At 36.8% G+C, this 25,038-nt stretch overlaps 2 protein-coding genes across 4 annotated transcripts in view; one reads left to right on the forward strand and one right to left on the reverse strand.

The window, feature by feature from the left end:
• homer (protein) overlaps nucleotides 1–25,038 on the reverse strand; it is a 444,718-nt gene that overhangs the window by 329,970 nt on the left and 89,710 nt on the right. The window contains exon 2 of one of the 3 annotated variants that reach the window (XM_081748571.1): nucleotides 14,350–14,518. The exons of the other annotated variants lie outside the window; for them this stretch is intronic. The gene's annotated coding sequence lies outside the window, so the exon portion shown is untranslated. The remainder of the gene's footprint in view (nucleotides 1–14,349; nucleotides 14,519–25,038) is intronic. 3 annotated transcript variants of the gene reach the window in all.
• LOC145678441 (uncharacterized) lies at nucleotides 4,238–23,490 on the forward strand. Its single transcript, XM_081748573.1, has 3 exons — nucleotides 4,238–4,340; nucleotides 16,461–16,513; nucleotides 19,949–23,490. Exons 2-3 carry the CDS (start codon nucleotides 16,492–16,494, stop codon nucleotides 20,596–20,598), a joined length of 672 nt encoding a protein of 223 aa, XP_081604699.1. The 5' UTR covers nucleotides 4,238–4,340; nucleotides 16,461–16,491; the 3' UTR covers nucleotides 20,599–23,490.

Consider the following 25,038-nt stretch of genomic DNA (forward strand, 5'->3'; position numbering starts at 1 on the left):
CGTTTGCAAGATTTGAGCCCACTTGTGGTTGGAATTTCTAATTCATATATGACCAATGTTTTCTTTCTTTTTGCATCCATTTTGTAAGAAGTAAATAAGTTACACAATTAATTATGTCAGATATACGGAGTTCATTGGGCTAAAAAATAAAAAATTAAAAACTCTCTACACAATGAAGATTCATCTTAGACTGGAGAAATGGTCATCTGTCGTTTTCTTATCGTTTGGCCATGAAACAAGTGATATACAACCCCTATATACAACTATGTGATGTTGGAATATATAACTCGTAGGGTATGATTCTTTACTTTTTCAAAAATTTCAAGACTTCCAGTGTACCACTAAAAATGTAATAAAGAACTAATAGCCATGTTTTTAAAAAAAAAAATTAATTACAAATGGACAATTTACACAAAATTTGGGATCGACCAATGAAAACGACGTTTCTAGCACTTGTGGGTTCAAGATCTCATTGCCAAAAGGACTGGAGACAAACATATAAAGTCTTCTATGGAGACAACCATATACGCATAAATCTAGTAATTTAATATAAAGTTTGGAATAGTTTGATTTTCGAGTGCTACTTTTTAATATTCGCAATACTGAATTTTTTGAACTTATATTTTTCACATGTTTGAAAAAATATATCATTACTAGTAAATTTAACCTAATACAAACATTTTTTTTTTATTTTTTCAATTTTTTCAATTTTTCCGGAAAGAAATCGAAAAAACGGTTTTTTACCAACAGGTTCAAAATTTCCGGATATTTTACAAAACTGCTTCAGACACGCTTGTACTTTGCCCAGCATTAAACTTTGATGTTAGTTCCGATGCAGTTCGCTGCTGTCCTGCTTTACCAGTCTGCCCAACCTACAACGTCCGACATGAGGTGGGGGGCGCCCAACACCTCGACGTTTGGACGTCGTTTCCCCTTGGTTTCACTTGTTGAAGACACTAACCACAGCACTCCTCGACCACCTGACACGTCCTGCAGTTTCCGAAATTCTCGTGCCGAGTGTTTTTGAGTGAGTACTTTCTTCAAAATATTAAAAATATAGAAAGATTTTCGAGACATTCGAGTCAACTCGAGATTTTTACGAGCTGTCTCGACTCGAAAATTCGAGTCGAGAAATACGTTTACCTCGAATCGTCTCGAATTTTACAAAGTGTGTCTCGACTCGTGCGCATCAATAGTATAGAAAGAGCATAGGTAGAGTAAATTACAGTCCGGAATTATTTCCCACTACCGGTTTTCATTATAAAAATCCACTATAAACAGTATTTTACAAAATTGTAAAATAATGTAAACTCTCTAACAGTAGGTAAAAATCTAAGGTTCGTGTAGCCTAGGGTAGGATCTACACAGAGCTCCGAAGCAAACTACGTGGAGTGGATTTTATTATCCCCAATGCTCTGAGCAAGCTAAGCGGGAAGAAATAAGCCTAGAGTTCCGAAGTAAACTAGAAACTTTGGATTAGGTATCTCTTAGAGCTCCAGAGCAAGCTAGAGGAGGGGTGACCAATCGCAGACTGATTAATTTTCTTGGCATCCTCTTGGTTATATAGGTGCTCCACATGGGGCTATGGCGTTGCTGTTCCCTTGTAGTTATGTGATCAGTGGTGTCACTGTTGTCTTCGTCATCTGCAGCTATAGTAATTCATATTACGGTGCACATGGTTGATGTTTGTAAATATAAGCACGTGTTGGGTGTTTGTAAACACAACCATGCGGGATACTACAATATGTATACGCTGCTGAGAGTGACAGTGAAAGTTATGAAAAAGTGTGTTACTTATGTATATAATCCTAATGACTCTTCAATTAGACCTACAGTTTCGATTTCAATTACAGTTACTTTTTCGAGTTATATACGCATATATTGCGTGGAAACTAATTGTATTCAAAGAAATTTTGAAATACATAAATTTAGCTCAAACCCGTAACATAATAGGCCGTATCCATTCCATTTTAATCTAACAAGTAAATTACTCTAATCATGTAAAATTAACTCTCACTTTTAACAGTTTGTCGACTTGCAGATGCTTCGTTAACAGTAACTGGTATTGACAACTCCCCCACCTCAACATTTGTATGATTATCACTTTCGAAATAATGTCCAGAAATCGAAACACACTTTTCAGAGCCTTCGGTTGCCTCTCATCATATTTTAAGTTTCGTAGCTTTCTTCTCCAATAAAATGCTCCATTGTTTTTTGTTTTATTATTATTATTATTATTATTATTATTATTATTATTATTATTATTATATAAAAATTAAATACTATTGGAAAGTGAGAACACACTTCATTGTTAATAAATACAAAAGCAAAACTACTCAGGATAGAGACGAAAATATTGACGAATGACAAATTGACTAATAGATATTAACAGAGTGAGCATTAAACAGAGGATGGCGAATGTGAGCCACTGATATTAGTAACTTACTTTAAAATTTTCCTCAGAAATGCTCAAAAATTCCATTTGTATCGCTCGTCTTTTCTTGGTATTTCCTCCCTCCATGGAGCAATGGTGGACAACAAAAGCCTAGTGGCTTGAACTTCCATAATGTGCATTTCATTTCTGCTAAACTTTCTCAACCCTTAACTATATATAGTCATTGAACTGAGCACTATGTGGGGACACTGTTTATGACAGGGCGGAGCACTTTGAACACTTTCTACTGTGATAATGCCACCCAATCCATAAGCAGGACGTGCAGTTCTTTCTTTTGCTTGTTGATCCATTTCTATTTCAAACATGTATTTGGTAATGATATTCTCTAGCAAAGTCGCGGAAGTGTGTTAGGGCGAGGAATGAAGTGTTACATTTGTATTTTGTGGATATGGTGGGATTGTGGAAAGATTGCCGCTGTCTTTAGTTGTACTTCTGCAGTGCTTAATATGACGTCTACTGAAAAGCTAAATTTTCCTACATTTTATGTTATATTCGTAAAATCTGTTTTTCTCCGCTTCAAAAATCTTTCCTAAATCTCCTTGCTCGACGTTATATCTTTCTCAAACTAGCATTACTTCTGAGTGTGGCACTGGCACCAATTGATATACAAGTTCAATTCAAATGTAAAGGGGTGTTGTACAGTCATTCATGCAAAGATTCGACTTTATTGTCCTTTTCATGTAGTTTATCTGTATCTCAGTCTGTACAATATTTACTTGAAGTTATTTGGAAAATTTTTCATCGTAACATTTTCTCTAATAAATATTTATATTTAAAGTACACAATTAATTTTCCAGTTTGACGCCCTCTTCACCTGGCGCCTCCAGCAAACGCGTAGTTCGCAGAAATATAGATCCGGCAGTGTCTGTAATATCTTGTTTCTAAATCGTTTCGCCGCCTAAAATCAAAGTAAATTTATTTTTATAAACGAGATCAGAAACATGTGACACTACAATCTTATTTCGACATTTTCATTTCTGAGTGACAGGAAGAGAGGGGAGGGAGACAAGAAGAAATTGAATCTGTCAAAAACTGGAAAAGTGAAAATCGATAAAACATTGAGAGGAAGACGCTGAACGAACACATGTAAAAAGAAGCAGTGCCAGTAGAAAGCACTCAAAATTACCACTCAGTTCGTTTTAACTTCATTTTGATACGCACCGATGTCCAACAATACTGCATAATTTAGAAAAATAAATCACATAGTACATATTATTCCTGCTAAATCCTTAAAGATTACTTACAGTATCTTAAAAATATTGACTATGTTGTTGATTTGATTTGATTAGAATTTAGCTTAGCATTCTTTTCAGCATCGAGGCTATATGAGAAGTGGACCTACAGCTTAAGGTGGGATCCGAACCACATAAGTTCCCGCCCGAAATTGAACCCGGGCCTCCCACGCCGCTTAACCACGAGAGAGCTCTATACTGTGAATATTAACGAACTCTAAATATTCTCTGGATAAAATCAGTGAACCTGATCCACCCACACCGACACTAATTTTAAAAACACTCCAAAAAGTGGTGTCCAATTAGTGCTGATGATTAAAACCCGGAATTAATGGCAAAATATCCTAAGTGTCACTATTGCAATTTTCATTATATCAGGAAAAGTGCAATTTCACAATGTAGAAGCAATTTGTTGCCATTGTCACAGGTTCTCTCTTCCACTACTCTTTATTTACTCATGAATGACAGCATACCACAGATCTGAGTCGCTCTTATCTGGCTAAGCGGTCTCGGTGTCTGATGATAACTGGTCTATTGGAATGTGATGAGTAGAAGGGCGGGGATGCTAGTGCGTATTTAGTTCTTGGAATTTTGAAGCAGTGTTCGGTTGTTGGAATGACAAACGAAGATGCTTACTTTCAAGAAGTAGCCAGGTGGGCAGTTATTGTGAATCTTAGGTTTGCGTGATGCACTACTAGTATTTATGTGCGTTTCAGTATTTCAAGATGCTGACAGTAGGTCCTTCTAGGCAACAGAAGTTGGAAAAATTTGTGAGTTCCAGCGTACTGTGTTTTCAACATACGGTTCTGTACTGCTTTGTAAATTATGTGAAACTGTTGTTTCCGCTGAAAAGCGTCATTTTGTAGCACCATATAAGCACTGCAAAACACAATTCTGCAAGGACACGCAAATCAGCTGATGAAAAGGTTCAAAATCTTCTTGGAACAGTCACGAATCCCGCTTCGCGTACTAAGTTTTCCGAATGATCTGTGTGAAGCTCTAATTAACGCGGACATTCCTTTATGGAAGTTAGAAAATGTTTCCTTTAGAAACTTTCTCGAGAAATACACAAAACAAAGTTTCAAGTGAATCATCTTTGAGAAACACTTACGTTGATAGCGCGTATAGCAGAATTATTGACGATATCCGTAAAAGTGTTGCTGACAAAAAATATAGGATTTCAATTGATGAAACTTGTGATATTCTAGGACGTTCCATTGCCAACGTTGTAATCAGGGGCGGACTGGCCCACCCTGCTACCCTGCAAATGCAGGGTGGGCCCCCTCCACCAATTTTAAAAAGATGTACTCAATTAAACCTAACAGCATCAATAATATGGTAGGGTAACTCCCGCAAACTTGTTTTGCATAAAAAAAGACGTAAAGATAAACTTTCATGAACAGACCTTATACTTCTTCACGTTTATCGACTTGAAAAGGTTCCGTCTATGAGACAATCAGGCCCTAAAACATTGCGGGGTTTGTGATACAGCAGCTGTTAGAAACGAGCAAGTTAACTACTACTTTTTAAAATATAAGAAACACAGTAGATTTCAGGCTGTTCTTGGATTTGGATACCATTGCCTACTCCGGTCCTTTTACAAGCCGGCGAGTGGCGATGTTTTAAGGTGGATCACTACCCGGAAGTCAGTATAAGCATTAGTTCATTGCCTTAACCAACGCGTAAAGAAATGGCACATATTATAAGTATTACACTATAAAATAGAGTTATGCGTCAGCTACAACATGACGTACTATTTTCTGTGCTTATGTATTCTGTTAGCTAAAAAAGTAACATATAAGAGGAAAACTTGATCAGTTTTAAGATGAGTACGCAAGATGGCGCTTGCTGTTAGATTTTACTACTCCTGTGCTCGGTTTTATGAAATTTTTACTTATAAGCATAAATTATTTTACAAGTAGTTGTCTCATTACGAAATATGGATATTATATTACAATTTTTCGTGTTATGTTTTACATTTTATCCAAATGTTATTTTGTTTACGGAAATAGTTTTAGCGGCTGAATCTCTTGCTTACGCAGGACGCTATAATGCTTCGTTGCCAAATTTACATGTGTACTGTTGCAGTCACAGTAGTAGGGCAATTCCTTGTTAGCGTTTCAAGTCCAGATGCGAAACCTTTTGAACGTTAAATATGTAGCCTAATATGTGTTCTTTCTTTTTTTCTTTTCTTCCTTTCTTTCTTTCTTTCTTTATTTATTTATTTTTGCTGAAACTTAATTTGCTTAGGTAAAATATTATATCTTCTTGAAAATAATCTATATATGTTTTTGAGCTTTCATACATACACGAATAGTTACTGAACCCATTAGTGGAAAATAGTAATTAACTCCACTTACTAGGGAAGGTCGTGGGGTGTTACTCTCACTTCATATTGATACTATGCTCAGTCGACTTTTTTTTTTTTTTTTTTTTTTTACATATGAAACAATTAGGCAACCGGAGAAATCCTCGATCGCAAGCTTGTTCGAATTATGCGCGTTAAAATTTCAAAATTGAACAAATTTTGAAAAAGTTTGAAGAAACCATTTTTTGAGATACACGCTTCATTTTTTTTACTGGGGTATTTTCTTGGGTACTCGACGGAATGGTGAGATCAAAACGTACGCATTTTGCAATATGAGTAGAGATGCAAAAAAGCCGGTACTTTTTTGAATCGATGGTTTTTTGCACATAAAAAGCCGGCTTTTTTGGGGAAAAAACGAGAATTTTGGAAATTTTGGCTTTTTTCATTTTCATGATTTTTTCTGTTTAAATACCCTTCTTATAGTATACTCTAAAGTTAAATAGGATTTCATGACCTGAATGCCATATTTCGCTCTGGAATTCACCATCATGATGGATGGAGCATATGGTTTATGATTTAAAGTAAAAATAAAGTACGTAGTATTTGAGGGCAATTTTAGAAGATATTTAACTTGATTTTAACTTGTGAATTATCGACATTTTTTCTTCTCTAGATCATTTCTTTTTAGTCATCCGTGTTTCACTTCTTAGAGCTTAGTACTCTAGCTTCTAACACATAATTAAACTTATGTTTTTCAATATATCCATCAGAGCGTGCGTTTTTCAATATATCTGTCAGAGCGTACTTCCATATTTCCGTTATACTGTAGCTGTGAAATGATTTAATAATAATCTTCCGGACACAATCTTGAATACCGTTTGATAGAAATAATCAGTATCGGATTTAGAAAAATATTTGGGAGGTTTTTTTCTGAATAATGTTTGTTTTTTTTCTAAAAAATTCTAACTTTTATTTAAGAGGAGCTTAAGTTTATGAGTACAGGCATAACAAATATTTCGTTTCGTTTGTATATTCAATTATAATCTTCCAGATACAACATTGAAGATCATTTTATACTGATAATCAGTGGCGGATATAGAAAAGTGTTTTGGGAGGGTTTCTTATTAATGCTTAGTTTTTCTAAAAATTCCTAATTTTTATTTGAGGACAGCTTGAAGTTTGAGTAAAGGCAAAACAAATATTTAGTTTGTTTTAGAAATTCCGTAATTTCGGGGTAGAGGCTTCAATCCGAAAGATATCCCCACCCTAACCCTCTTCGCAAATCCATCACTGCTGATAATTATTAATAACAAAGATTTAAAAACGATTAGTAAGTAAGTCAGCCAGGACTCACAGTACACGCACTATCTCTACATTCACAGATGGAATTAAGAAAATCTTTTGTCAAAATGGTCGAATGCGGGGTTGAATCCCGGACTTCACGATAGAAGCGCGAAAGATAACCATTCACTCATGTTTGTTCTGCAGTTATGCTTAACTTAAATGTATTCTCTCTCTCTGGCTACAAAAGCTCTCCATTGACTTCTATCCTTATCCAATTCAATCCAGTTTCTACTCTGTATTCCTATTTCTGCTAGGGTCTAGATTTTCCTAATGGACGTTTCCTGATTGGGTTTCCAGTTAAAACTTTGAAAGCATTCCTACTTTCTTCCATTCTGGCTACATGACCTGCTCACCTGAGCCTCCTAGACTTGATGACTAATGATGTTTGGTAAACCGTATAAATTATGTACTTCCTCCTTATGAAGTTCCCGCCATTCCCCATTTCCGTTCCTCTTGGGTCCAAATATTCGTCTCAGAATTTTATTTTCAAATAATTACAGTCTGCGTTCTTCCTTCAGCGTAAGGGACCATGTTTCACAACCATAAAGCATAACAAGCATGATTATCATTTTATATATTTTAAGCTTTAAATTCCTTGACAGAATTCGCGTCGACAAAATATTTTCAACTGAATAATAACAAGAATTTCCTGATTTTAGTCGACATTTAATTTCTTTGTGGGTATGATTTTGGTCTGGTAATACTGATGCAAGATATTTGAAAGTAGACTTTTTGAAACATCTTAAAAACCTTGGGGGGAGGTATGAAAAATTTATCTATTAACCTTCTCCTCCTACAACATGGTAGTGAACCCGATATTTTCTCCGAAATCCGGCGTTGCCAAGAAATTGAAGCTAGCTGACAATTCTCGACCAGAGGAGTGCGCATTCGTCTCTATCACTTGAGAAAGGTTTTGGCGAAAAAGAAAAAGAAAGTAGCGCGGAAACTCCGAATGGTTTGTGTTGTTTTGTTATTTGACACTTTGAGTGGAAAAATCTTCCTTCTTCCTTTGGAGAGGAACAAAATTCGAACTGGACGGCAGCTCTCGGGAAAAATAGGGGGTGAGCAAAAGTTGATCTTTTCCGTCATATGAATATGGAATGGAATGTCTCAAATATTTTGGCGAAGAAAAAAGTAGTCTGGAAACTCCGAGTGCTTGATGTTGCTTTGTTATTTGACACATTTAACCTGCTTTCAACAGAATATTTCTAAGGAATGATCTATATATGCAGGCAAATTGGTCAGTGTTTGTTTATTTCCCCCTTCTCTATATAGAAAGAACGAACCCAATGTGTAAGCCATTAATCACAGTGTAATGGGGACCAAAGCTATGGCAACGTCGTTGAACATAAGTTAAGTTACAATGTCACTAGTAAGAGGATATGATTGTTCGGACAGCCGATTACCACCCACTAAGGTTTTTAAGATCCTGCCCTTTCTATATCCACTGTGTCGAAGGTATTAATTGACATTTTAACGCATTCATAATTTGCCGTATTATGATCCTTGTGAACTTCCTTGTATTTAGATTTCTCTGCATTTACTCATGTCCCTACAAGCGTTTAATAAGGCCTCTGCATTTCTTTCGATCGTTCTATCAGATTTACATCATCAGCATAAACCATAACCTGGTGAATACCATTCAACTCTAGGTCCTGCTTCCTATCTTTGATTTTTCTTATAGCGTACTCCGGAACAAAGCTGAATAATAACGGCGATAACGCATATCCTTGTCGGTCAATCTCGACGTGGAAGCTCGCATTTTTCTACTCGGACTTTACTCTGGAATTCACTTAACACTTAATAAATCTAGCTCTTTCGGTATTCCAAATTCTGTAAGAATGTTGTACAATGTTTCCCTCCTTACCGAGTTGTAAGCCTTTCTAAAATCAATAAACAGTTGATGTACTGGGTAATATATGCCCATTTCTTTTCGAGTATTTGTCGAATGGTAAATATCTGGTCGAGTTCGACTAAATCCACATTGATAATCTCCAATAATTCCTTCTGCGTATGGGGTCAATCTTATTAATAGAGTGTTAAGAGAAATGCCTCAATAATTATTACAATCAATTTTGTCGTCTTTCTTGTGAATTGGAACAGTGATTGATTCTTCCACTCTTTTTAAATGTATTCCATAGTGTAGAGATATTGGATTTCCCTCATATTATTAATATTCAGTATATAAACAGATCAAGATTTAATAACGATTTTATTTTTTATTTCTTTATTTTCTGTGGATGATGAGAGACAGACAACTTGGAATAATAGGACAGTCAGCAAACATTTCAAAATTCTCTTTAGTAGACGATTCCTCATTCTTCATTCTTGGTAAATTTATGTAACTTATGTAATCTGATGTAACCAAAGCGTTCTGTAACTGTTGACAAATTATTAAATAAGTCGAGAATTCCATTTACCTTGCACTTTCCTGAATCCTTACACGTGCGTACTTTGGATGTTTTTCCGTAATTTCGACGGCCATCTTCCTACTTTGGTTGATATAAAAACGTCCCAGGACCCGGAAGATGGGAGTAGCACTCGAGAAGCGGTGAAGTACACGAGGAGCGGTAAAGTTCACGAGGAGCGAGTGTGAGCAACGGCAGGAGAGATCTATACCAAATTCCACGCCAATTCGACACAGAAGCCAAGACATGGAGACCACCAGTTGACGTCCAGGAACTGAGGTACGGAATACACATCCAAGGTCCTAAACGCCCAAACAACCTTCCTTTTCTTTCTTCCTAAACAAACTCTCGACTCTCTCTTTTTTTAAATATTTGTTATTTATTTATTTCTACCCACATGCCCTATAAACTAAAAACGCTCGTCGTCTTCTCAGTTACCTCTCAATTCTACCAGTGAGCTACATTTCCCAAATTAACGATTATAGTTTTTTTTTTTTTTTTTTTTTTTGTTTCTTCAAAACGACGACGAAAGCATTCCTTCCGAATGCACAAGCGTAAGAATAGTTTTTCCTTTTGTAAAAAAAAGTTTCGTAACTATATGGTGAATTTTCTTGTTAAAAATTTAGAAACCTTCAGCATTGGGTAAACCGTGATGGTGGTCATATATTCTGTAGCCTAGGAAACCATACGCTCAGATGAACCGTCTATTACGTATATGATCCACGAACAGAAAATTCGATTCTGAACAAACTTAAGGAGCAGTCAGTGCATTACAGAATTTCGAGCTTTACCGATTTTGCAGATCCGAAGTACCTATAGGTGGTAACAGATTATTGCGTATGTGATCAATCAGTGCAAAATTTGTTCGAAATATTCATACAATGTATATGAAAGTTAAAACTTAACTGAAAAATTTCGAGAATGTACAGAACGACCCGAAACAAAGCTCTTGATGTGCAGATTTCTCTCATGTTTTTCTTTATTTTGCTTCAAAAAGAGGGTGTGTGATATTTTGAAGTAAAAATACTACATACAATTTTGCTAGTTATTTGTGTATCATTTTTTAAAGTACTTATTTATATAAGAGGTTAATATATTATTACATATATTGGTTAATCCTTTGGAATTCATAATGTAAATATGTTAAGAATTTTAAAAAAATCTTTTTGAAATTCATTGTTTATTTTCGAGGTTTCATATTAGTATCTGCATCAGCCACTATTTAAATGAGTTTTTTGTTGTAGGGAAGCGAAACAAAGACTGCTTTATCAGTTTAAAGTAAAATTTTCAAAAAAGCCCAAAATTTCCCAAGCAAAAAAGCGAAGCAGAAAAAATCGAGTTTTTTTCCAAAAAAGCCGGTTTTCTTCCGAGCCCTTGCATCTCTAAATATGAGGGAACTTATTGGGGAAGGGTTGAAGGGTAATGGGTCTTACAACTTTCAAATTGCATCCTATTTGGCACACCGGATAAATAAGCTAATAAAAATTTATTTGAAACCAACTGTACTGTCATTCAAAGGTCACTTTCTGTGTGGCCACCTAAACTTCAGACAATATTTTACGGTATTTCGCGAGAAATGTGACCAAAAAACAAACAATCGTCTAGACATGATGTATGCAAACAGTGGTTTTCTCGAAAATAAAAGTCACCTGGTTCACAACTTTGAGCGCACATTCCCGCTAACCACTTTTTTCTTCTTTAAATTTTTCGGTCTATTTTCTCGTTGAATATCTTAAAATATTTCCTGGAGTTTGACCAATATTTCCCCATAACCGACATTCCAATTGCTGAAAACTAAGCACATGGCTAGCGATGATGTATTAGAACACCGTATTCTGCGATGCATAAGCATAGGCCGATGGCGCTGCTCGAGCTGTTTGGACCTACAGAAGGGGAAGAACCAGGCCAGTAGTCAGTCCAAAAATGCAGGGGAGCGGTAGAAGTTAGGGGGCCCGATCAAACCATATTATATAGTTCATCACCATATTATTCTTCATTTGCAAGCTTATCGTGAAAATTTTAGGGGAGCAGTGAAAATTTATGGAGAGCCCGGCCTCCTAGACCCCCCGAGGATACGGGCCTGGTTGAGTGATCTATGTCTAGCTCTTATTGATCCAATATTCTGACGCATATTATCCGTGAATTCCGAATTGATAGTGATACGTTTACCGCTTGCGGTTTCAACTTAAGAATAAGGAGCGGAGATGGAACCCATGGTTGGGACGCTGAATCTATATCAACAAATAATGTCTTGTTATCGCTTACCGTTTTGCTCTATGTAAATTGAAAGTGTGATTAGGGGCAATGCAGAGTGACTGGATGAAGTAGCTACAATCATTGGCATAAGTCATTGTTCAATCTGTAACATTATCCACGCTGTGCTCAGATTTTGGAATTTGTGTGCCAGGATAGTATCACGCCAGTTGATAGAGGAACTGAAGCAGCGATGTGTTGATGTGTCACGAGATTTTGCCACGCCGTAAACGAGAAGGTAGTGACTTTCAGAAGAGATTCGTTAATGGGTGTAAAATATGGGTGCATTATTACATTTCGGAAGTAAGAAAGCGAGCATGCAATGGCAGTATCCATTATCGGACACAACCATCTACAGGGAAGTTGGTACTTTTTTCTGGGATCAAAAGGGCACTTTCTGCAAAACACTTGGAGAAATGAAGTAGGTTAAATATATTAGTAGATTTTAATAAAATTAGCTGTAATAGCTTGGTAGATAGGTCACCTCTGGCGCACGAGATCGCTGGTTCGATCCCACTTTTCGCCAGGAAGACTTTCTGTAGGACCCATAGTGTGCGTGTATTTTCTCGGTGTTTTCCCACTTCCTTCAGTCCACCATTTCAATAATCATCATCACTGCTCCTTTTAGATTCGGATTATAATCTTGGAATACTAAACTAGAGAATTTCAAATAGCGCCTTCGGCACCCTAATACCCGTGCTAATCGCGTAGTTTTACTTGCTGCAGGAACTTATGCAGTCATTCTGACGCGTGATTACTAAAGAGTTCGACTAACATATGTTTCCTGCAGTAGTCAGGCCTTTAGTATGACGCTAATCATACGTGAAAACGACTCTGCATAAAGCTCTATCTCAGATTCCTCATTCCACCTGGAGTGTGGAACAAAATCTGTCCATGTAAGTAAGCAACCTAGTAAAAGTTGGTGATAGTTTTCATTTAACGAAGCCACGTTTGGTCCGGAAAACGCTGGAATTTTAGCCATAATGATTGTCATCCTGGTAGCCACTCCAAAATTGTAGGGGTCCGGCAGAAGTTAGAGGTGGCTCGATCCAACAATATTATAGTTCATTACCATATAGTTCATTTGGAAGCCTATCGTGAAAATTTTAGGGGGGCCAGCCAAAATATATGGGGGACCGGCCCGCCTAGACCCCCCTGGATACGGGCCTGATGATTATTCCATCTAAAGTAAAGTTACACTAAGACATTCAACTTACAAAATACATGCACTGGGGAACCCAACTTATAAAATACTTACACGGGAATACAACTGACAAAATACCACGCTTTAAGGAACTAAATCTGTTTTGTTGAAAAGATCGGATTTGTGTAATGGTTTTGTATTTGCATACTTATTTTTAATTTGTAGCCTTGAGACATCTAGTTATAGATAAAGGTATATCTTTGTAATTTGCAGAGAAAATTTTACCATAAAAGTAGTTTCCTTTACCCTTAAATGCAGTTTGAGTCGAATTTTGCCCAGAAAACGCTGGAATCTTAGGCATGATATTTAAGCCCCTAAAGTAAAACTGCTCCAAGGATTGCAACTTAGCATATAAATTAACATTTTTGAACCTACTAAGAATCTGTTTTGCACTCTCTATCTAGGTAATGATTTTGTATTTGTACACGTATCCTTAATCTGCACCGTAGAGGCATCTAATTATAAATAAAAGTATAACGTTTAAATGCCGTTTTCTAAGAAACTATTACAATAGAAATCCCTAAATGCAAATTGACTTGCACTTTGACCAGAAAACAATAGAATTTTAGCCATGATATATTAAATATCTAAAGCAGAGATAAGTTTTACACCAAGGATTACAACTACGCTAATGAAACACCATTTTTGAGCGTACTGAGAGTCTGTTTTGTCCAAAAGATGAAATTCATGTAATGATTTTGTAATAGTATAGGCATTCTTAATCTGCATCGTAAAGATATCTAGTTTGAGAGATACGCAACGTTTCATGAGTTAAAAAATCACTTTTGATCAAAGCTCTCATTTCTCTTTGTTGTAAATCATGTATAAAACGCGATCGTGCCAAAACAGTTTTCTATCCGTAACTCATGTGGCAACATCGCATGTATCGCAATGTGCTCTGCCATCTAGTGAGAAAGTTTTACCCTAAAGGTGACTAGCGATCCAGCTTAAAGAAACAATAGTTTCGTAGATATTGTTATTGTGGAAAGTGGAGGTGGGACCGGGACGCTTTTGAACTGCATTGTCCTCAGACCAAGCTTCGAAGAAAGAAATCGGATCAGGCTTCGTTGTTTGTTTGTTTGTTTTTCAGTGCGGTAAAGCGAAAAGAAATTAGTCGCCACTATCAACGATTGTTTTATACAAACCTCAAACAATTACTATGAAGTTCCTGCCCTCGGCTCGTGTTTTATTTGTATATTACATCGAAGAGCAAATCCGATAGCAGCAATTCAATTATTGGAACACCAGTTACGTGATGTTTGTCGTGGAAGACAGATTCTGTCAGTATGGATGGTAGGAGTGATTGTAAGATTACTGTAAAGAAAAAAAAATATAAAAGTAGTGCTAAAAGGCGAGAACACAAACGAAGATGTGATTTACAAAAAGCTGCATTTGACCCAAAACAACGTAGGCTATTTGAATCTGTGAAGCCCCAAGAAACAAATGAGCGTGATTCATTCGAGTACTGCAGGACAGTTGCCAGTTTTTCTTCTCTCTCTCTCTCTCTCTAAGGTGTTTATAAATTATAATGTATAGACCACGTCTTTGGATGATTTCAGTCAATTATAGCTTATCTTTTATAGCTATTTTTACTTGAAATTACACAACTTTAACAGGCGAACACGAAATTAACTGAACTGTTTGCTGCCGTGTAGTGCTTTCGAACGGGTCAGATCAGGCTTTCATGGGTCAGGGGTCGAGTCAATCCTGCTTGAGGCACGGGCCGGGTCAGGTCACCTACGCTAGGGTCAGGGCTGCTCTAGCCACGGGTCGGCTCGGGTCAACATTCTTATGCGCCGTTTCGGCTAAATCCTTCTCGGGTCGAGTTGAACGTCGACCCGACCCGACTCATGACCCGAATAGGTTTTAGCCGAAACGACGCATAAGAAAGTTGACCCGAGCCGACCCGTAGCTAGAGCAACCCTGACCCGACCTGTGACCCAAGGAGGTTCGACTCGAGCCCTGACCCGATGAAGCCTGACCTGACCCGATTTGAGAGCACTAGCTGCCGGCACTAGGCTCAGTAAGCGTTGGTGTAACTTCGAAAAGTGCTGAACACTTATGCTGTCAGTCAAATCAGTGTGTATATCGTGTAAATGTTAACTTCCCTTTAGTTATTTAAAGTTAACTTAAAATAAAAGTGTAGTAAAATGTAAAAATTATTTGTGATGTGCAAAGTAGGTATTCACATGAAAAGAGAAGTCGGGGCCAGCCGAGGAATGGGCGGACTACACTAGACGATAGACGATATCTAATCTTTCTGCGACATGAAGATATGATGACTTACTTATGTCAAGGAAAATCTTGCGTTTCGAAATCTATCGCAAATTTACCTCCAATCACATTCTTTGTGTTGCATTAAGGCCACAAAGTTACAACTTTCTCAAGTTTCCAACACTGACGCCATGTCTGTTGTCTCACCTGACACGCTTGAGGGGGGGGGGGAGTTATCTGCTAAGGGCGAGGGTTGTACTTCCTCGAGATTATACAGCAATATTTAGACGAGTTTGTGTATGTGGGTTACAACATTTTCTTCTCGCCAAAAAGACAGGTACAGAGAGAGACAGGCACATTCGCGAGCAGACTCCTGACTGAAGTGGTATTTTTCAAGTATCAAGGGGGAGGGGAGCACCAGATCAGCTATGACAAAATACGGATCTTCGTTAAGTAGGGTGGTTGCAGGTTTGGTTACTTTATTAAAAAAAAAAAGTTTCAGATATGTTATTTTACATGAAAACGCAATAAAAATTGCCTCAAAATTAATTAACGTTTCCCAAATGTCTATATCTCCTCTACCCCTTTTATTTATTTATTTATTTATTTTTAATCTGATGACATTTTCTGAAACACCAGTCTTTATTTTGGGATTTCCAGCAAACATGGGTAAAATCATGTGAAAATTAACTAGTTTATAATTTTAAAAAATCTGTTGTTCATTCTCCGCCGGCCCTGAACAGGCTACATGCCCTTATTCCATTGAAAAACTTTTTCCGTCATGTGTAAATGGGGCTGTGCAACGATGAATCATCGCATTCCTGAACATAAATTTTAAAAATACATAGTAGTGAAATACAATTATCAAATTTCAATAACAATATATAAAGAACACGTATTGCTTTATTATTATTATTATTATTATTATTATTATTATTGCCTTGGTAAGTGATGGTAGCCTCAGTCTCGTTCAATAATATTTTAAATTAGTAGTTTCCGTGGCAGTGAACTCCGTATATTGACCTTCATTACTTTATTCCAGGTGAGATGTCTGCAAAATCAGTGGTGAAGATATGGGTTCCTGTGAAACTGAAAGTATCCTTTAAAGTCTAAAAATGCATTACCTATCCAGTCCGCATTTTGTTTTTTTTTTTTCACGCCAGACACATCACATTTCCTAAATTTTACGGGCCTATGAGGCTAGGAAATATCAAATTGTTGAGTACAAGGGCATATTATGACACTAAAATACTAGTTTCGTTGAAATATTATCAAAAAAAAAAAAAAAAATAGTAGGAGATTAAAAAAACAATACAATCAACAATTTCAAGAGAAAAAAGCACAGAAAGGAAACACCTGAGATCGAACCTACGACCCCTAATATAGCTCTCTCACACGTTAGCACTACACCATCATTGCAACTGCGAAAGATGGTATTAAAACCTAACTTTAGAGAAATAAACATCTGCTGGTAGATAGCAGCACAAGTACGTATGTGGATTTTCGGGCGTGAAAAGAAAATATGCATCCAGTTCATATTGAATAGTGCTTTAGTCAGGTCTGTGCAGGCGCAACTGCCCAGGCCTCAGAATATATATAGTGTCTGGAAAATAGCGGACAAAAAGTATACCACCGTGTAGGGGACATCAAAACAAGGAAAAAAGTCCTCTTCAACTTTGGTCAAATCCTACTAGTTTCGGAGATCTTGAAAGATGTGCCCAATTAAACTTACCAGCATCAAAAATATGGTAGGGTAACTCCCGCAAACTTGTGTTTTGCATAAAAAAGACGTAAAGATAAACTTTCATGAACAGACCTTATTCTTCTTCACGTTTATCGACTTGAAAAGGTTCCGTCTATGAGACAATCAGGCCCTAAAACATTCCGGGGTTTGTGATACAGCAGCTGTTAAAAACGAGCACGTTAACTACTACTTTTTTAAATATAAGAAACACAATAGATTTCAGGCTGCTCTTGGATTTGGATACCATTGCCTACTCCGGTCCTTTTACAAGCCGGCGAGTGGCGATGTTTTAAAGAAACAATAGTTTCGTAGATATTGTTACTGTGGAAAGTGGAGGTGGAGCCGGCTCCTACTAGTTTCGGAGATGTAAGGTGTTGAAGCCGTGGGAAAATGAACTTTGGACCCCCATAGCTCCGCCACTATGAGTGATAGAGTGGATGTTATTTGTCTCTTGTAACAAGTTGAATAAGATCTATTCAAATTGCTATATTTCATAATTGTGCACGCATAACGGAGATCTTAATGGTGACGGCATTTGCTCACAAAGGCCTTTGTGGTTACATGCCGCTTCCGTTCGTATCTCCGTTATGTTTCAGTGCACAATTATGAAATATAGCATTTTGAATAGACCTTATTCAACTTGTTACAAGAGACAAAGAACATCCACTCTATCACTCATAGTGGCGGAGCTATGGAGGTCCAAATTTCTTTTTCCCACGGCTTCGGCGCCTTATATCTCCGAAACTAGTGGGATTTGACCAAAGTTGAAGCGGACTTTTTTTCTTGTTTTGATGTCCCTTACACGGTGGTATACTTTTTGTCCGCCATTTTCCGGACACCTTATATTATATATATATACAGGGTGCGAATTACCGGGGGAGATGAAGGGGATTTTCCTCCTCAATTAACATTTTGTTCCACCCCAAAGAAGTCAGCTGAAGTATCCCCACCGGTGATGCTCGCTTCCCCCCCCCCTCCAAACTATGCTTACTATAACGGCAAATTTCAATGATTTTTGTCATTTCTTGTAAGTTTAATCTTCTAGCTATATTTCGAAATGAGCGATATAAACTATTCACTTTTGGCCATTTCTGATTTCCCCACTATTTTCACCGTTGTTTAGTTGAACTATATTATTATAACTATAGTTGTTACTTGCAACCGTATCCTCATGCTCTTCAGTTCGTCGTCGTTCGTGAATTTGAATGTACTAATTGCGCATAACAAAGTCGCATATAGATTTATAAGCGCTCTTAGCGGTTGGCAAAGACGAAGTAAACAAATAGCTTCTTCCACCATACTTAGCGAAGTTCGGACATGTCATATTCATTCTCTACATTTGTATCGATTGTCATCTTATTTTTATTTTTGTTATATTTTTTTCATTTTCCAGTGTATTCTTTGTTAGCACATGGTCCTTATTCTCTAGTAGTTTGTGTGTATGCAACTCAAAAGTTGGGTTTAATCTGTGATAATTAGCATAGTAATCACTGCTTTTTATAGTTTACGGAAATGAACTTTTGAAACTGTACTCAAAATCTGAGATATATTCTCTCGCGGCTATATGTTAATATACACGCTGGGGATTCGCCCCTAGTGAGCAGACATGTGAGGGTGAGTAAGTGCATAATTGAAGATTTGTTTCAGCATTTGCTAATACAACTGGTTCTCCGTGTCATTGTCCATGTCTGTATAAGCACTTCAACTGGAGCGGGCTTTATCAAGTTAACCCTCCATTTCTCTTTCTTTCTTTCTTTTCGTTACAGTTTGCTGTCCACGTCAATAACGTTGTCTGGAAAACTTCAATGTAATGTTTTACTTTATTTGAATAACGTAACACATATTAAGTCAACTCATCTGTAACCTAACAGTAAAGTACTTGTAAGTGTTGACATCTTGAGCTGTCACGGAATGGATATTTAAAAAAAATAAAAAATAAAATAAAATAAAATAAAATAAAAAGCGCAGCTTTAGCGGGAAGTACAAGCGCAAGACCGAAATTTGAATTGAGATTTTTCAAATATTTGTCCTTCGATTTGACTTTGATGCCAGAAATCGGGTCCAACAACAATCCTTTTCTTGTATGATAGGCTAATACCTAGATTTTGTTTTTAAAAAAAGTAAGTCCAGTTTAACTTTTTTTTTTTTTTTTTTTTTTTTTTTTTTTTTGCAAGCTGTGTGTAATAACGCGAAAAGGAAGATTTCAATATGAGTAGAAAACTTAACATATGCTTGTGATCATGGCTATCGCTCAGGCCGATTTATAAAGTAAATGAACTTTAGAGAACTACGGGCACAACAGTGAGTACCTTTAAACACGTTCAGAAAGATTAGGTGTGGTGTGTGCATGCCAGACAATATATACTTACATAGTTATTGTCAGTAGATTTATTGAATAAATAAATCTCTTACTCATTAAACATGTCATATTTATGTGTGTGGGGGGGAAGACATTATTGTCTCATTTTGAAGTATTGCACCTTCAGACTTTACATCCTGTTGGCCTAATTTTATCCCCCCCCCCTCCAATATAGATTATCTAATTCGCACAATATATTATATATATATATATATTTATTAAACACCTTTTACATGTGGAGACTCTATGTGTAAAATGTAATGTAACTTGTCGATATATAAAGTGCCATATATTAACAGCAGATGAAGCTGTCACTTCCTAATTAAATTCACGTCCATCACTGGTGTAATATTTTTCAAATGTGAATTTATATCTATGTATTTACTGTGACAATGATTACATCTATTTACCTTAACAGCTGCACTAGTGCATTCAATTGGGATCAGTAGGCCTATTGATACATTGGAATCAGCTGAAGTCGAAAATTGTGAAAAAGTGAACCAAGAATTACGTCCAAACGATTCAATACCTGATCAGCTTCAGTCAGAATTAGCAGAAGATCAATTTGGAGATGAACTATTGGATAGTGATACTGAAGACGTGTTTCGTCAAGGAAAGTCGAATGAAACTGGTAGCATGGGAGTTACAGATTTGTCCAAGTTTGTACCTCCTTCTCGACATTCTTCGGGTTTAGAGAAACTCAATTTCCTTAAGCAACAACCAATTCAACCCACGGAAAGTCCTGATGTGATTCTTCCATTCAAGCCTATGAAAACATATTATCGTACTACTTCAGATAACACTACTGAAAAGAGAATGTGGTTTTCCTATTGTATGGAAAGAAACTTGTGTTTCTGTTCTATTTTCGTGGTTTTTGCAATTGACTGCGAAAGTCCATTTGTAACAGGCCAGAAAATCATTAAGGAACATTTCTATAAAGACCTTACAGTTCATGAAAATTCAAAAGTACATATCAATGCTTCCGCAGCTTATGTAATGGCCACTAGAAGTGCAGATATAAATACACTTGTAGATAAAGGTCTCATGGACAGAAGAAAAGCTCAAGTGGAACTGTAGAGAAACATTTTGACACGTATTATTGGATATACTTGTTTTTCTTGGGCGACAAGGACTAGCTTTTCGAGGGAAGCGCGAAGAAGCAGCCGCTGATTTCAACAACAAAAAAGTTAATCATGGAAATTTCTTAGAATTGGTTTTATTGGTATGCAAGTATGATGATAATTTAAAGAACCATGTTTCAGAGGCGATTATGAAGAGACAAAACAGAAGATTGCACCAAGACAGGTGTGGTGAAGGAAGTTCACAAGGAAGAGTCTCATTAGTAACTTTTTTGTCGAAGACATTCGTCAAGAAGTTAGTAACCTATCTTGTTCTTCAGATTCTAACCAATAGTGTTAACGAAATTGGTGCATCTAGTGTTGAAGTTGACTGTACCCAGGACATTATTGTTATTAAACAGTTGGCATTGTGTGTTCGGTATGTGCTCCATGGTGAAGTAAGAGTGAAACTTCTGACACTAATTCCTGTCGACAAAGCTACTAGACTGGGTCTTTACAAACAGATTGAGGATGAACTTAGTAAGCTGAAACTGTCAACGTCGCATATTGTAGGCTTAGTAGGGTAGAAATAGCCGAAAATTTCTCACAACCCAGAACTAAATACTATTCAAATGATTTTTTGCTGTAACGTTAATGGGTATCGGTACTCTTTATAGGCGAAATGCTAAAGCATGGCACTTTGCGAAAATTCTTCTATGAGTGCTTGAATTTTGGGCCACAATTTTGAACAAATTTTGCTGTTAGGATTTACGTAACACATTTGATATAACCATAATTATGTTTATGGATATATTTTATATATTTATTATGTGTCTCTAGTAATGTTTTAAATTATTAAATTGAAAATAGAAATTATATTGCTGTATTTTCCTTATACAAGGCGATTCAAAAGTCAGGCACCCTACCCTAGGACAAGTAGGTAAAATATATATGGAACATCCGTTCATACCTAAAATTATTTTGTACGTTTATTTTATATATTTATTTTACTTCTGTATAAAATAATTCCTGCTGTGGCATGCATGCTACCTATATTTGCTGCGACAGGGCACAATATGTATGCTAAGTGTGGACGGATGATGCGGCAGTTACAATTTACACATCCGTGTCTATACGATCAGTTTCAAAACCATGGAAATCATGTCATCCGTCGAACATCAGAAAACTGGAAAGGAATTTCTCGGAACTTCCAACTAAACAGAGTACTATACCTGTTATCAAGAGTAAAGGAAGTGTAACCCACGATCGTGGAATGACACAAAAATACGTGGAACACATGGATTCAATGTGTACATATATTTGGAGATCTTTAACTGGAACTGAACGCCATCAGAATGCACGACATTGTGAGCTATTGCCATCAAGTATGAAGGGGGACCGGAGTAATCGAAGACTTATAATACAATGGCTGAATAAGCATAAACCTTTTTCAGCGTACGACTCATCGTTGCGTGATGTAGCCACTGGCGTTACAGCAGAAGTTGGTGACAAAGTGAACTGTGACGATGTATACGTTGTTGGTAATGGAATACAACAGACGTTGAATGGAAAACCTTGGAATGCCGTTAGATTGAAGAAGACTGACCAAGCAAAAGGATCTCAGCATGTAGGAAAAGGAGTTCACATTGGTAATAGTATTCACTAATTCGAAAATTCAACTCTCTTCTGTTGACTTGCTGCGCTCGTTGAACTCGAGCACACACCATCCCAGTATTTCGCACATGAACTTACTCCCACACCACCAAACACTGCACTAATTCATTCACTTATGAAAGAATTTGAGAACCTTATACCCAGGCATAATGATGACATGTTAATTATTTCGAGTGCAATTAGCATGGCTCGTAAGAAGGAACAAGTTACAGTTGTGGCTTATGACACAGATGTACTGGCGATGATGCTGTATCATGCTAATGGTTCAGTGGTAAAATTTTCATGAAATCACTTGGAAAGAAAGAGAGGCATGAGCTGAAACCGCTCTATGATGTCAGAAGTATCCAGCGTCACATTGGACCACTAGTTTTCAGGCATCTCCTGTTTATTCATGCAGTTAGCGGGCGTCCCAAAAACAAGGAAAGGCAAAAGTTCTGAAGACAATTCAAAAGAATGTTACCTCTCAAGAATGTGCAGAAGTACAGTATTTCTTTCAGATATCGTCAATGGATTCAGTCTCAAAAGCAGGCAACCAATTCCTCATTTTGTATGGTAGTACACAAACTGGCGATGTCCCTCTAGTTCGTTACCCAACCTACATGCGAATGACAGTAGTAGCGTCGAGACCAGTTCCCGAGTAGCTTCCATCCCGAGCCTTGCATTTTCATTCGTTAAGAACTTACATGCAAGCACAGCAATGAAAAGCTTTATCAACGACAGAAATAGATCCTCTTGAATGGGGTACGGTACAGCAGCTTTAGGCGGAAACTACTGATAAACCTCCAGCACCTGATTCCATCTTAAAAATTGAACATTGTCAGTGCAAAACACTAGGAAGAAAATTATGTAGTAGCACGAGCTGCTCCTGCAGAAAACATAGATTAAAATTTATGTCCGCATGTCTATACTGCTACGGCGATGGCTGCACTAATGGTCGTGAAAGCATAAAAATTTACGTAGACGATTCATCATGCGAAGAAAGTTTCTAATTAGAAAAGAAACATGAAAAATGCCCTTAAATTCACAATCAAACATTGTGCTAATGGGCGTCGGTATACAGGAGCACTGAAGTGTGCGTACGGTAAACTCAGTTCGTGAATGAATCCGCAAGGAACGCAGGGGTCGTGTGTGAATGCGTATGAGTATTATATATGATGCAAAGAAGTATGTGGATTCATGAAAGTAGTGCTTATATTCATAAAAAGTGGTGCTTACATTAAAGTAAATACAGAATTAAACAGAAGCCTCTAGCAAAAAAGTGATCAAAATTTGTTTTATTAGTGAACCGAACACAGAATGGGTCATTACGACTCGCATGTACAGAGGTGAAGAAGGAATAAACACTGGCAAGGAATCCAATCAAGACAACATATATGTAGAAAATAACTTCACAAACAAAATAAATAATAACTGATCATTGGGTTGCAGTTACTTGCATATAAGGCTCAGAAACAAGAAATGAAACATTAAAATTAAGGGAACATAAAGTTATGAGAGAATTCAAAGAACTATTTTGTGTTCAAATAAAATAATAAAGAATTCATACAGGGTAGAAAAAGGTTATGGAATATAAATTACACTGAAATGGAAATTCATACAGATATATTTTAATTATTTTTACAGTAAGGAATCAGAAAACAACAATTCGAATTTTTAAAGTTGAATCAGAGGCAATATGGTGAAAGCGTTGGGGACACTTTCTTTTCACAAAATTGCAAACTACGTTCGAAAATATTTAACTTTTATTCTCATCCATGTTTACCTCGCGGCTCAGGTGCATATTTTACCCATTTGTCTTATCGTGCCGAACTTTTGAGTGACCCTGTGTATAACCATCAGTACCAGTATTGAAATTTCACTAAATTTTTACTATAAATTGCCATTGTCTTATTACGAACGAAATATATATTGCACTGCATGGATATAACAACTGTTGTGTATACTAACTGATATTACTTCAATAGCAACATTTGTTTCAAAACGCAATTTTGAGTTACAACTTCAACCTGGAATTTATCGAATTTCGCAAACTTCCAGATTTTAGCATTCACTGGTTAATTCACTCATAGCAACCTGGTCTTATATCCCAAAGATTATTTCAATAGTATTTAGTTCCGGGTCAACCTCTAATTTTACCCTACTAGCTGTTCTTTAGATGGTGCAGCTAACATGAGTGGCCAGTATAACGGTGTCCAAGCACAGCTCAAAAAACTTAATCCGAATGTTCAGTATGTGCATTGTCTCACGCATGTTCTAAATTTGGTAATGATAAATGCAACAGAATGTTGCAAAGTCGCAAAAGACTTTCTTGGGTTACTTCAAATGACAGTTACTTTCATCTGCGATTCATATAAAAGAATGCAAGTGTGGATTAAGTACAATGAAGAAAACTCAAGTGGTAGACAGCTACTTCGCCGATTACAAAAAATAAATCTGACATGGTGGTGGAGTAAAGATCGAGATCTAAAGAGTATCTCTGATGATTTTTCGACACCTTTGCAAGATCGGAAGAGGTTCATGACGCTGCTTCAATGTCTACTCACTATTGCAAGTATGAGTGATTTTCAAGTAGAAGTCACATTTAAAGCCAAGTGTTTGGTTCAGAACTGGTGTAAATTTGAAAACATTCTTGTGGCTTTTGTTTTCAGCCAACTTTTTCACCTATGTACACCTACTTCGCAGTATTTGCAAAAATTTGGTTTGGATTATCTAACGGCTACAAAAATGATTTGTACGTTACAATCAGACTTAAAGCAAAAACGGAACGTGTTTTGTTCTATTGAAA

Source organism: Thermobia domestica, chromosome 2 (assembly GCF_964235325.1).
Source record: "Thermobia domestica chromosome 2, izTheDome1.hap1.1, whole genome shotgun sequence".
Lineage (NCBI taxonomy): Eukaryota > Metazoa > Arthropoda > Insecta > Zygentoma > Lepismatidae > Thermobia > Thermobia domestica.